Source organism: Toxotes jaculatrix, chromosome 14, assembly GCF_017976425.1.
Source record: "Toxotes jaculatrix isolate fToxJac2 chromosome 14, fToxJac2.pri, whole genome shotgun sequence".
Lineage (NCBI taxonomy): Eukaryota > Metazoa > Chordata > Actinopteri > Toxotidae > Toxotes > Toxotes jaculatrix.
The window spans coordinates 4,955,950-4,969,075 of record NC_054407.1 but is presented as its reverse complement, the minus strand read 5'-3'; the positions used below and the strand labels follow the sequence as shown (position 1 = coordinate 4,969,075).

Genomic DNA, 13,126 nt, shown 5'->3' with positions numbered 1-13,126 from the left:
AATGGGGACTGAAGAACAAACCACAAACAAAAGGGACTTAAAGAGGAGCTGTTATGAAGAACAAGGGCTGTCTAGTCATGGGACAGAGTTTCCTGTCGTGGAGGTTATTTAAACACTGTTACAGCATAAAGCATTTTTTGTGAATTTCCCTTGGGGATGAATAAAGTATCTATCTATCTACCTATCTATCTAAAGCTTTTAAAATGTGATGAAACTGCCCTGACAGCAGTTTCTAGTTTTGGGTTTAACCTTAAAACCATCATCAGGTGCAGGTAGAGGTGTCTGCTAATAAATATCAGTGGTGCCAGCTGAACGATCAGTCGCACTGAGGGTGATAATGTCATGGAATGAAGAAATGATTCTTAAGTACTGGTCTGAGGGATGTAATAACAAAGTAATGATAGTGATGATATTCACTTTATATCTTCTCTATGTCAGATATGTACAATGCTGGATGTGGTCTTAAGTATATATATTCACACCGTCAGCCAATCAAAGCTGTAATCAACCTCACACATGCTCGGATATAAACTACAGTTAAGTGTTTTTGACTGCTGTAGTTTCAGTTGCATTTTAATATGTAATGAAATTTGGTATGCTGAGCTAGAAAGCTTTCTAGCATTTTTTCTGTTAATCTGATTTTACACTCTGACCTTCACTGGAAACACATCATTTCTCACTACTATTAATAATTTTTCATGCCAATTTAAAGCCACTATCTGATGACCTGTGTTATGTTTTCTGATTATCTGACTCTGCTCAGAGGATTTATGGCTTGTTTTGTCAGATATGCAATAGACCCTAAAACTGATTGGAGGGGATCATCCAAAACTACCAAAAAAAAAAAAAACCCAACCCCAAAACAAAAAAACATTTGACCTGTTGTCATGAGTGTCCAGTGACACAACATGCCAAATTTGGAAATGACTAGATGGAGGGTTAAGGAGATGAAGAGGTTTTTCCAAAAATCCAAAATGCTGGACAAAAAATTGCAGAATGGAATTGACATAAATCCACATACGTTTACATACGTTCAAGGTCACCCATTTATGTTTTTTATCCTTACCAGTAAGGATTTAGGGAACATTATGTAACTGCATATGGGTAAAGTGGGTAAACTGGTTTATAATAAATCTGAATGAGTGCTACTGAAATCTGATCATAGGCCCAATTGTTAGATACGTTGCCATAGCTACCATAGTATACCTTTCCAGTGCAAAGTTATAATCCGATACTCAAGTAAGTAGAGTAGATGTGCAGTGGGTAAGATTTCAGATCTTTCTGGATTGTTTGGCTGCTGGGGGTTTGATGGTTTCTAAGACTGAGACACATTTTGGTAAGAAGACAAAGAAGAAATCCAGAAACAACAAGCACAAGGAGACAATGACTAATAACAGCAAAAAAAAGAAAAAGAAAAAAAAAATAGTGTTTCAACAGTAAATTCTTGAATCGCCAGGGATTTTACACATCAAACAAATAGTAGCATCTCTGCACATGCCTGCTGTTTATCAGGCTGAATATGCTGTGATACTTTATACCAACAAACAACTGGCTAAGGTGCCTTTACAAAACCAGGCCAACATCAATACTGGATACTTGAAAAGTCAGAAACTTTGCATTACCGCTGTTTTGCTAAAACCGATACCAGTAGTATTTTGTCCTGGCGTCAGTGAAACAGTTTATCTGCTGCATTTGTTTTTCCCAATGGTCGAATAACATCAGAGAAACAAACTGACGCTGCGGGAAAGTTGTCAGCACACTCAGACTCACAGCAGTGGAGCTGTGAGGCCATTAACCCCACTGTCTCCCCCAACAATAGACAGCACACAGCTCCGATTCAGTACGGAGGCTCTTTCCTCACACCAAACCAGATACACAGGAAAGTCTAATGTTCATTTGATGACTTGGCGAAACAAAACATGTTTATACTTCCTTCCCCTGTTGCTAGGCCTCACCTTGAATGCACTTCTCTACTGCTTTTCCAGCTCTGAGGTGCCTTTATTAACATTAATCACCCCTCCCTTTAACTAAATTGGGGGGCTGTTAATCTAAGTGTATTTTAATGGAACACTTCAGAAGCAACTCCCTCAATTACATCAACTCTTTCCAGCATGGTCCTTATTAAAAACAACCTTTCATTTAGGGTGGGGGGAACCCACAGACAGAGCGAGAAGCACTGAGAATTAAGGGAGCCTCGGCTAATCAGTTTCACCTGCCAAAGTGAAAGCATGCACCACAGACTGCCGTTTATAAGTATATTTTATATCAGACACATGGCTCTGTTTATAAAACATTAAGCTACAATTTCACATTATGGGTACTTATCCATAGTTTGAGGGAAATTTGGGGCCCTCCCTGGTTGTGTGTGTTGCTAAACGGCCCCGTTGATGTCATGGAGGTTAAGCTCACTCAGCTTCTCAGTCCATTTGAATGAATTTCCTCCGTAACTCTAATTCACACAAACATCCGCCTACAATCAAAGACAGCACTTTAGAAGCTGGGAGCAGAACATCTGCCCACCTTTGAGAATCTAAACAAGACTTGGACACCACCGGGCTTTGAATGGGCTGATACCATGGAGATTTGGCTGCGTGAGCCCTTGTAGGATGTGTTTGTAATTCTGCTGAAAAAAAACTCCAAAACAACAAATCACAGCTTGCTTTGAAAAGTGTGCGAAGGAAATGCTTTGGCTAGATAGGGTTACCTTGGCTTTGGTTTAGTTGAGTGTTTTGGTTTTAAGAAGAAATGATGCCCTCTTTCATATGTCACGTGTATCAATGCTCAGCAGCAAACAGCAGCCTGACACAGTTAGAGACCAACCGGTGAACACAGTGGAGCATTTAACATCTAAAGAGCCAGATATTCCCTTCAGGGCTTGGTAGAGACCAAAAACAGAGATAAAAGAAGAGTGAATATTTCATTCATCAGGTGGACGCAAACGCATCTTCAAATGAAGCACACAATGGACATAATGCAGGGCTGAGATGTGTGGATCTGGGAAGTGAAAGTCGTAGAATTGATACCTTTCTAGAGAATTGATGTGTGTAGGACTTTACATAGAAAACAAACTGATTTCATTTCATGTCAAATGAAAGCTGCAGAACTACACTTCCCTGTGGTCCACTGTCAGTGGCTCGCTGCTGATACTTGGCCGTAACTAAGCAAAAGTAATCCTTTTGCATTAACATGTTAATTAATATAATAACATTCAAGTAAAAGGAACAGTAACAGTTTGCAGCATAAACATTAACAACAGTGATGTGCATCCAGTGCAGGTGTGAGGACACACATGGAAAAGTTACGCAACTTTTGCCTGGACGACCCTGCATTTTTGCTGGAGCCCACTGCATCAGATGGTGCTGTGTTATTTCACACAGTACTCAAGGATAACAGTGGTGATATTCTATATTTTTGTTATTGAAAATAAATCCCAAGAAAACCCAACAATGTGTTAGGCCGTCTCTCAGTACCTTCAGACTTCCCTGACCTGTCTGTGGCACTCAGCCCCCAGCCCATTCATTTTTACTGAAGACATAAATCTTTAAAAAGGGGTCATGAATATATACTTTCATTTTTAAGAAAGGCTACATAATTTCCTCTGGATACCCAGACGCTACTTGTTAGTTGAATCAATGTTGGTTTTGGTCTTTTCACGGGATTTGTTGACAATGAGAAAAATATAGAAAATGAGAAGCCTTATCCTTGAACCTCAACAGGCAGCTTTAGTGATTTAGTGTGTTATGAATTGATCAGCACACTTGATGGTATGTAGCAAGTCTTCTTACAAGTAGTTGGATTTTGAGTGAGGTCTATAAATCATTGTTAGGATGGGAAGAGGTTCACACAGGCGGTAGGGGGTAAAGTAATCTCTAATGGAGCGTATCTGTAATTTTAGTCCTGTCCACATCTGCCATATGTTTAAGTTTTATGAACTGCAAACAGCTAAATCAGTGTCTGGGCTTTCCAAGATATTTGAACTTGTTGGTGACTATTTCTTTTTTTTTGAGAAGACCGTCTGCTGAAATTGTAGTTGAAAGTGGTGTTCACACTAAACTGTGATCCAACCCAGACTCTTGTCTAGTTGCCACTTTTCTTCAATCTTGCAGCCAGGCTATGCTGTTATTGTTCGAAGACGTCAATGTCAATTGCACAAGTTCTGTCCGACAGACTGCACTTTGTTGGTGGGAAGGCAGCTCATGAATGGCACACACATCTCTGCAATTTCAGAGACTGATTACAGTGAGTATACACCACGAGTATTCACACGTTACTAAAAGGGCTCAGTCTTTTTGTATTATGTAAATGTCTGACACAGGACAGACCTACAAGGCTTTGTATAACATTGGATCTTTCTGATAAATTGTTCATCAAGCTAAAGTTGATGAGCAATTTGCCTGAAGGAATGCATATTTCTGATCTGGGCATTTCTGAAATACAAACTGAATTCCAATTCCTTGACAGTCTCACAGTCTCTGTCATTTTCCTTTCTTATCTACTGAAGTATCACACAAAAAGGTGCTTCAAAGGTGTACAATCAATATCCACTTACTAAAAATTAGATTTCTGTTGTTGTTTTGCCTGTAAAAATGTATGAATAAGACCCGAAAAAAAGGAGTTGAATGACCTACCTGGGTCCCAGCTCATCCTCGCACCTCCAGGTGAATTCTCCGAAGCTCTCGTAGCGCTGGTTGTAGTGGTAGAGCACACGGTGCAGTGTGGGAGCACCCAGGTCCATCAGAGTGTTGTAGGCCGTCTGCTGCTCCTTCCCACTGGTATAGCCATTGAACAGGTTATAGATCTTGTCGGCTATTTCTGGAAGGAGAAAAATTATTTTTAGTTTTTAGGCAAAACTACCTTTGTGGAGTATCACGGCAGCTGCAAATTTCGGAGAGTATGAAGTAACGAGGATTGTCAGTAATCAGCACGCAGCTCACGAATGTTTACCAAACTGGTCTGGTCGGTGCTACCAAACAGAAGAGGAAGGAAGAAGATCTAATGTTGGTGACTCATCTCTCTTTGGACCAGGTGCTACTTTGCTGCTGTTTTTGAGACACTGTTAAGGTTTGATGCGATTCTTCCCTTGGGTGGAGAACTTTTCCCTCCAGTACGTACTCTACATCAGAGTTTCTGTAGACAAACACGGCAAATCAGTCCTGTAGCCAGAGGAAACTTCATTCATGGACATCTGTTTTTTCCCAGGCCCTCTTTTTTTGTGTTAAACAATAATGGGAAATAATGGAAATACTGTCAATATTTCCATTTTATTTATAACTTTATTGCTGGAAGGAAGTGCATACACTGTTCAGTGTCATTTTTTTGTTTTTTATATGAAAATCAACTTAGTTATAAAAAAGTTATAAAACAGATGTCATTTCCCATGCATATCTTGGCATCAATGCCATTTCAAAAATAAATAAATCATTAATATATCCCTCTAAAACACGCAAACTGGATGGATATTTTCTCCGAATGGGAAATGTTTCTTCATGTGTCAGTCAGGTTAGGAACCTATCCACCTGTCACGGCCTGCTCTGGTTAATGATGCCAATAAAATCTGGTCATAACAGAGCCACAGAGTGGAAGTATTGCATTTCACACCATTCATGCATTTCCAGGCATTAAAATTAACAGCAGAAGCCCAGTAGTATCATACTTCACTGGCTGGCGTATTTTGTAATAGCGGATTCAAATCAGCAGCAGGAACCACAGTTATATCTTTGCTATAAACCTCTCACTCATTCGGAAGGTAGAAAAAGATTTCAGCTCTGAATCTTTTAAATTTTTTAGTAGTTTTATAGTCAGTTCCCTCATGGAACTGCAGTGTAGAGTCTCCATAAACAGCTCTGCTCCAGAGAGGAGAACTTTCTGTCTATGACTCAATCTACAAACTGTTTTGTGAGGTCTTGAAACGTATGTGCAGCAGAAAGAGCAGCAAATATCTGTCCTGTAAATTAGCTTGTGTACCGCGCTGTAAAACGGATCTCTGTGAGCCACCTGCGATCAGGACTCAGAGATGATTCACCTTTCTGACTTTAATCCGTGTCTCCTTCCTCACCTTGTGCTTTGACGTCATCCACAGTTGGACATGGAGTTTTGATGGTGACCTCACTTGGACTGGAACGGCGCCCTGTGTTGTCTACTGCCCAAAGCCGGAACCTGCACACATAAACACATGGACACGCACACGAGCACACACACACAAGCACACACACACACACACACACACACACACACACACACACACACACAAATATAAATACAATCTGCTGCTGATTGTGAGAGATAAATTGTTTTTCAGTCAAAAATGTTCTACAAAACCAAACCCAGCGATGGAGTTTGATGAATCTGCTGAACCGACATTATATCAGCAGCATCAAACATCTGACAGCTGGCAGCTGCTGCTATTCCTGCTGCTGCTAAGTCAATTAAAAGACTCCCCTTGGTGGAGATGAGAGCCTGCATTATCAATACAGGACTTTCACTGGTGCCAGATTGACAATAAGCCCATCTTTTACAGAACTAATCAGCTGTCATTTCACTGAATGGATAACTCCACCTAGTGGCCAAAATGCAACTTGCATCCACCTGCAGCATCAAAGGATGAGGCAGCCAGTCAAACCGTAGTACAGAGTGTGGAGACATGATGGAATTAGAATAAATCCGCATTGCATTCTCTCATTAGCCTGGAGATATAGATAGATAGATATAGAGTTTTCTTCAAATTGCAGTTACACAGCGTTCCTCCAAAGAACGTCGTCTGGCACGACCAATGCCTGCACACAAGGCAATCTCAGGCCACGTTGTTCTCATTTGTGGCTCCCCGTTGGTGGAACGAGCTACCAAATGTTTTCAGAGCGATCCCTGTAACTTCAGAGCATCCCTCACTGTCTTAAAGAATCTCTTGAAGACTCATTCTAACACGACTAAATAGCACGCACTATGCTTTTGCCGTGCCCTTCTTTACGGGATCTCCTTGTACTTTGTCTTATTGAACTGAATTAATACTTAGTACTTACTACTACTTCTCCTACTGTACTGAAGCTTTGGTGTTGTCCCTCACTTATAAGCTGCTTTGGATTAAAGTTCCAAATGAGTAAATGTAAATGTGAATGTAAAAAGATTAGTGGACTGTAGATAGGCACACTTCAGTGAAAACAGAGACTTGATACGTTTTTAGCAACACACTTCAAACGTTTAAATCTTTCCAACATATCTCCAAAGACTGAACTTTTGATGCAGTTGCAGAGTATGTTTCAGTGTTGTGCTTACATGAGAGCATGTACAAAAACTCTCCCCACACAGTGTATTTTCCTCCTACATGGCGCCAATCTCAAGCTTAATATGAGCTCTGTCTGTATAGAAAATATAAGGGGTGTGCACTGCCCTGAAGGGAGAGACGAGCTCTCGGCTCAGAGAGATGAATGAGCTGCCAGACAGGATAGAGAGAGCAGAAGCCCAACTGATGCTGGGATTAAAAGGGAATGTGTAGCTGCCTCGCTCAACCCACATACATCAAATCAGTTTGAAGAGGATCAGTCCACAGGCCTCTTGCCCTTTCCTTATTTGCTTTTGTTTTGGTCATACTCTCTTTCCCTTTGTACCCTCGGTCTTGATCTTTTTTTTCCTCACTCTTTTCTCTTTTTCTTTCCTGTGTTTCCTTAGTTCCCTTTCCTATCTCACTTCTGCATTTCTTTCACAGCACCTTTCTCTTCCTCTTGTACGTGACTTCACTCCTGGCAAGCTGTTTGTGAGATAAGTGTCAGCATATGTATGAGCATCCGAGTACCCGATGTGTGTGTGTGTGTGTGTGTAGGTGTAGGTGTGTGTGTGTGTGTGTGTGTGATAAAATGAACCCAAAGGATTCTAAATGAATTTCCTTCAACAGGTAAAAGCAGACCCTCACCCTAATCACCAGCACTGAAATATAACCCTGAGTTACCTTAGGCAGTTAAAGGTGTCAGAGCTAACACACTACAGTATGTGTGAGGACATCACTTGAAAATAAACTCAGTCCTTACTTAAGGATCATGAATACATGGTTATGAATTTCTAAAGTAGCTTGCATTTGACCCGGTGAAGAGCAAGTACTTCACAATCACATAGGAAGATAATTAATTACTTAGAGTAACTACAGCCCCAAAGACTGTAGGATAATCCTCAACCAACTGTTTTGGCTAACACAAATACGCTACAGTCATGGTATGCTAAGGACCGTCAATTCACTGTGTAGGATTTGAAATATTTACAAAAGTCTTTGAAAGATGACAATCACATTCAAACTTTAAACACACAGTAGACACTTAAAGCAGCTAACATTATTGGAAGCAATGATTTGCTTCAAAGGAATATGTTTCTTCTTACAGTGTACTTGATTTTTCACTAGATGCTCTTTAAATTATATGTTATTCTAATTAATCTGACTGTTTTCCAAAATCTTAATGCTTTGGTATCTATAACAGTTCTATAACAGTGACCTTGACCATGCTTTGAAGAGCCAAAACTTTCTTCTTAAGTCATTCTCATCCACATATGTTGTGTTATGCTTTGCAATAATTGATTTATTTACATCATTTAGTAATTTACTTACATGTGGAGTTGCTCTATTTGTTTTTTGCCTCTTACACTTATGAGTTTAGTTGGATTTCACTCAGTGGTAAAGATGTTTTAACATAATCTGGAAATGGACTTTGCATTTGGAAAAAAATATTCTCCACAAAACGGTACAGTGCATTCAAGAAATGCCATTAACATTTCCTTTAGTGAAATGGTGATCAAAAGACAGTTGTCAAGAGAAAGATTAGTAGATATCTAGATTCTATAAAGGTGTTTTAAAAGAATTCCATTGAGCAATTGTGACTTTTGAAATACATTATTGTAATAAAAACCAGTTAGAACAATGAAATGAATATTCCTCAAATCCTGTTTACTGTAGCGGTTGTAGTTGTGACTTAAACATGGCAGGTATGAATCTGCAGCCCTCCTGGGACATGTACAGTATGCTGTGGTTGTTGTGGTGTTTTGGACGGACTGACGGCCTGGATAATACTGTGACAGGACGTGGCACTGCTGTGGCCGAGGAAAGGCCATCATTAGTGTGCATTGGAATTCAATTCAACCTTCAATTTAAACACATCTGAAAGCACAGAAGCTTCTATTAGAAGTGATTTGAACTAAAGTCTAATATCTGGTTCAATTATCAGGTTTTACATGGTCATGAAAAGAGAAAGAGAGTAACTTACATGTATGTGGTGTCAGGCTCCAGGCAGCGAATGATCATACTGACTGAGGTGGACAAGAGGTTGGGGATGTCCCCTAACATCACACATGGAGACCTGGCCCCGGACAAAATGTCGTCCACAAAGCTCAAAAGGGTTTCTGCAGCAGAGAGAAAGACAGTGGGACACTCTGGTTGAGAAGGCACAAATCACCCAAGGATTTCATGTAATGCTTCATGTTTGTTTTGAGGAAATGCTACTTCAACTTTTTCTACTGTAACAACTTTACCATTATCTCTTACATCAGATTACTGCAGATCACCAAATGAAAGGGTTGGGTAACTGTATAGTATGTGATTTAGTAAATTCATATTTACACCTTTAAACTACTTTGATGTAAGATAAAGGGGTAGGTCTACTAAATTTTGCCAAAGCTAAATAAAGTATATAAAGCACAGGGACATGCCTGTTATTTGAACGGGCAGATTAATGCAACTTGACATTAGACATAGCTCTCTGCTCTGTTAACAGACATCCTACGGAAATGTAGAACAGATGACCATTGCTTTGTTCTACCACAACACACTCTTAAGTATAGTATGTACCTGTAGGATCTATCCATGAAACATTATGTGCTGTTTAACAGAGCTCTAGTGTCGCTGATGAAATATGTGAATATGTGAGTGAGTTTTTATTTCATTTTTAAGAGCAGAAAGTCTGTCAGTATGTCAAACATTTGTGCAAACATCTCTCTTGAAAAGATATCCGATGAGATTTGATTTGCTAAATGATCAGATACATCAGTGATCAGTTTCTGGATCACACCTGCTCAGAGAAAAGAAAAAAAAAAATCACCACTCTTGTACTCTCGCACTGGGCAGCATTATAAGTGTCACACTAATACAGTTCTACACATGCTGTCCATTCACAGTCTTCAACTTTACTGTTGCAGATGGATGTCAAAGGCCACCATCACAGTAGATGCTGAGGGAGAAGAGTGTTTCCCGTTCACTTGTCCACCCACCTTCCCCAGCAGATTTAAAACACCAAGGTTTCAGCTAAAAGTTTTCTCTCACCTCTTGGTCCTACCTTCCCCACATTTTACATAATCCTTGTCTGCACCGTCTTTATGCCTAAAATATTCTTGATGTCATCTCCAAAGTTATAGAAATGACAAAACAGTGTAAAATAAATAATATGAAATTAATTTGCAATTATATTCCAAGGGTCATTTTGTAATTTTATTTTGAGAATCTGCTGTAGATTGAACAAATACAGTCCAGGATAACACCTGTATTCACCTGAACCTCTCACATGAAAGAGAAGAAACCCTCTGACCTCCTCCTCAGGGTTGTTTTTTCCTGCTGCTCAGGCTGGTGGTGACACATGCAGTCAGCTATGTTTTCCCAGCTGGCACTGCGTACGTCAAAAGGGCATTTGGCCACCGGGGTGTGTGTTTCACTGTAAAGAGGAAAAACCCTCTGCTTGGAAAAGCCAAGACTCTGTGTCCGTGTGTGTGTGTGTGTGCAAAGGTGTGAGAACTGATGGGTACTCTGAGGTGGTCATCTCTGACCCTCCTCAGCACAAGCAGTGCCTGTATGTGTGTATTTATACAATATGCACGTGTGAAGTGATGGACACCCTACAGTGATCACCTGTGCTTTTCTTCTACAAGAGTCTTTCTTCTGTGTGTGTGTGTGTAAATATGTGAATGTGTGAGTGATGGGTGCTCTAAGGTGGTCACCTATGTCTTCCCTGTCAACCCTAGCTTGTGTCACCAGCTGGTAAACTGTGCGTGCCAAGTGCCACAGAGTCATGAAGAGAGAGAGAGAGAGAGAGAGAGAGAGAGAGAGAGAGAGAGAGAGAGAGAGAGAGAGAGAGAGAGAGAGAGAGCAAGCCTGAGGACGAAGAAAGGTGTGTAGCAGCTGTCAGAGAGAGGTGTTTACCCAGAGCAGAGACTGACATATGAGTGAAAGATATAAACAGTGCTGGGGATGTAAATGAAAAGTGACATTGTGAGGCTTTGCACTTAGAATATTAATTGCAAAGTCAGTTGGAATATCTGTGTGGCATGTAAGAAGGGATATAAAAAGGAAACAGTGTTTGAAAGCTCACTGGAGCACACACCGTTAGAAAATATGTTCAATAATTTTCTCAGTATCTGAGCGGGTTAAGTTCTAAATGGGAAATTACTCCCAACATCAATCTTCATATGCAGTTACACTCTGTCCAAGCATCCCAACATTAGATATTCAGTTCAGATTTGTGAATATATTAACTACTGTATTACGCATTGACCGTGTTTACCACAACTGTCTCATAATGCAGGCCTTTATGAGGCTAACTAAAACATATTTAAAGACTTTAATGAAAACAGTGTCGATGTGACTGGAGCTGGATGTTTGCTCATTTTTAACCATTCATGGCATGAGTTCAATATTTTTGTGGCTGGGAAAAATAGGAGAGAAACAGCAGGAGAGCTATTTATTTTCCTTTTCAGCTACAGTAGAGGGTAAGAAAAACAAAGGACAGAAAGGGGTTAAATTATTTCCTCTGTTGGATGAAATTTTATTTTAATGCTGCTTGGTGAAGTTTGACTGTTCATTCTTGGCCTTGACTAGAATAAAATGTTCACAACAGCTTTGACAACTAAATTTCTAGATTGATTAACATGTTTATGGTTTTCTTTGACTAAGATGAGACTAAAATGTCCAGAGTATATACGACATGAGCCCAGTCCCAGAACACACACACACACAGCACTGTGAGAATGACGGGCACACAGCTAGTGTCCTCACCTCTGCCCTGATGTTTGTACTAAGAATAAAGAGGAAGTTTCTTCCTATGGCTAACTGAAGAGCCAATAATGGTGTTTGAAGTAGTGCCATCAACCCAAGTTACTTAGTGCAAGAACAACTGTCCAGGGCATGAAGTGGGAATGAAAGAGACACCATTCTCCCTATTATGAGTCAGTGTAACATCAAAATGATTCTGAAGCCGTTATCATACGGTAAACCGCGGCAGTGAGTCTCTCCAAAGCCCACAGGAATCAGGAATAACATCCATAGGCTTACAGGCTAACAAGCACTGAGTCTGACTTTGATACAAGAACGAATCCTGCGAGCCCCGAAGTCCCTGAGTAGTCTCTTCGGCATTCTTTGGCATACGAGTTGCAGATCAGCTTGTACAGGAAGTGTTGAGAACAGCATGTGTGAGAGCTGGTATCAGCATCAGCCAAGTCAAGCCAAGTTTGCATGGCTTTGGATAGCTTTGCAGAACTGAATGGTCTCAGGAGTAAGCGCACACCACTACAGTAAGCCCTGAGGGGAAAACATGTCTGTCACTCACTACCTGTACTGTTCAAAGCAAGCTAAACTTTGTCACACAGCACTCAAGTGGGTTTTTGACACTATTTGGAGTCATAATGCTCCTGCCCTCCGCAGTGGCTCAGGTCACATACTGGGAAAACAAAAATAGGGCACTTTGCTCGAAAAAGACTGCAGCTTTGGAAAAGACTCACTCATTTGACAAACTGGCTGAAGCTTTCTGTTAGCTTTGGCTAAACAGTGACCTTTTAAGGTACATGATACATGCTTGTATTTTAGTAAGATGGAAAAACACACACAAAAAAAGGAATCCATTCTATAAGATTTGTTTTAGTTCAGGCAAGTTAACTAATGCTAAGGACAGGTTGTGATCTTGTTGAAAAGAAGCCTACATTGACTCAGGAGATGAACTGCAAACCATGTTGTAACACTATCACAGTCTGACACTTTGTACACTCAGCCATATTCACAAAACTCTGCTCTAAGATGTTTTGTGGCTTTAAAACAACGTCATGCCTTTGCTTCAGAGAGACAACCTATTCCTATGGCCACATCACGTCCAATGTCTTAGTATCTATTGCGAGG

The 13,126-nt window shown here is 40.3% G+C and overlaps 1 protein-coding gene across 1 annotated transcript in view; it reads right to left on the bottom strand.

Moving 5' to 3' along the window:
- The window catches only part of astn1 (astrotactin 1), a 336,997-nt gene that overhangs the window by 5,243 nt on the left and 318,628 nt on the right, over positions 1 to 13,126 (bottom strand). The window contains exons 21-23 of the mRNA XM_041055289.1: positions 9,240 to 9,375; positions 6,056 to 6,156; positions 4,629 to 4,812 (exon numbers count right to left, since the gene is read on the bottom strand). Coding sequence (XP_040911223.1) covers positions 4,629 to 4,812; positions 6,056 to 6,156; positions 9,240 to 9,375 — 421 coding nt within the window. The remainder of the gene's footprint in view (positions 1 to 4,628; positions 4,813 to 6,055; positions 6,157 to 9,239; positions 9,376 to 13,126) is intronic.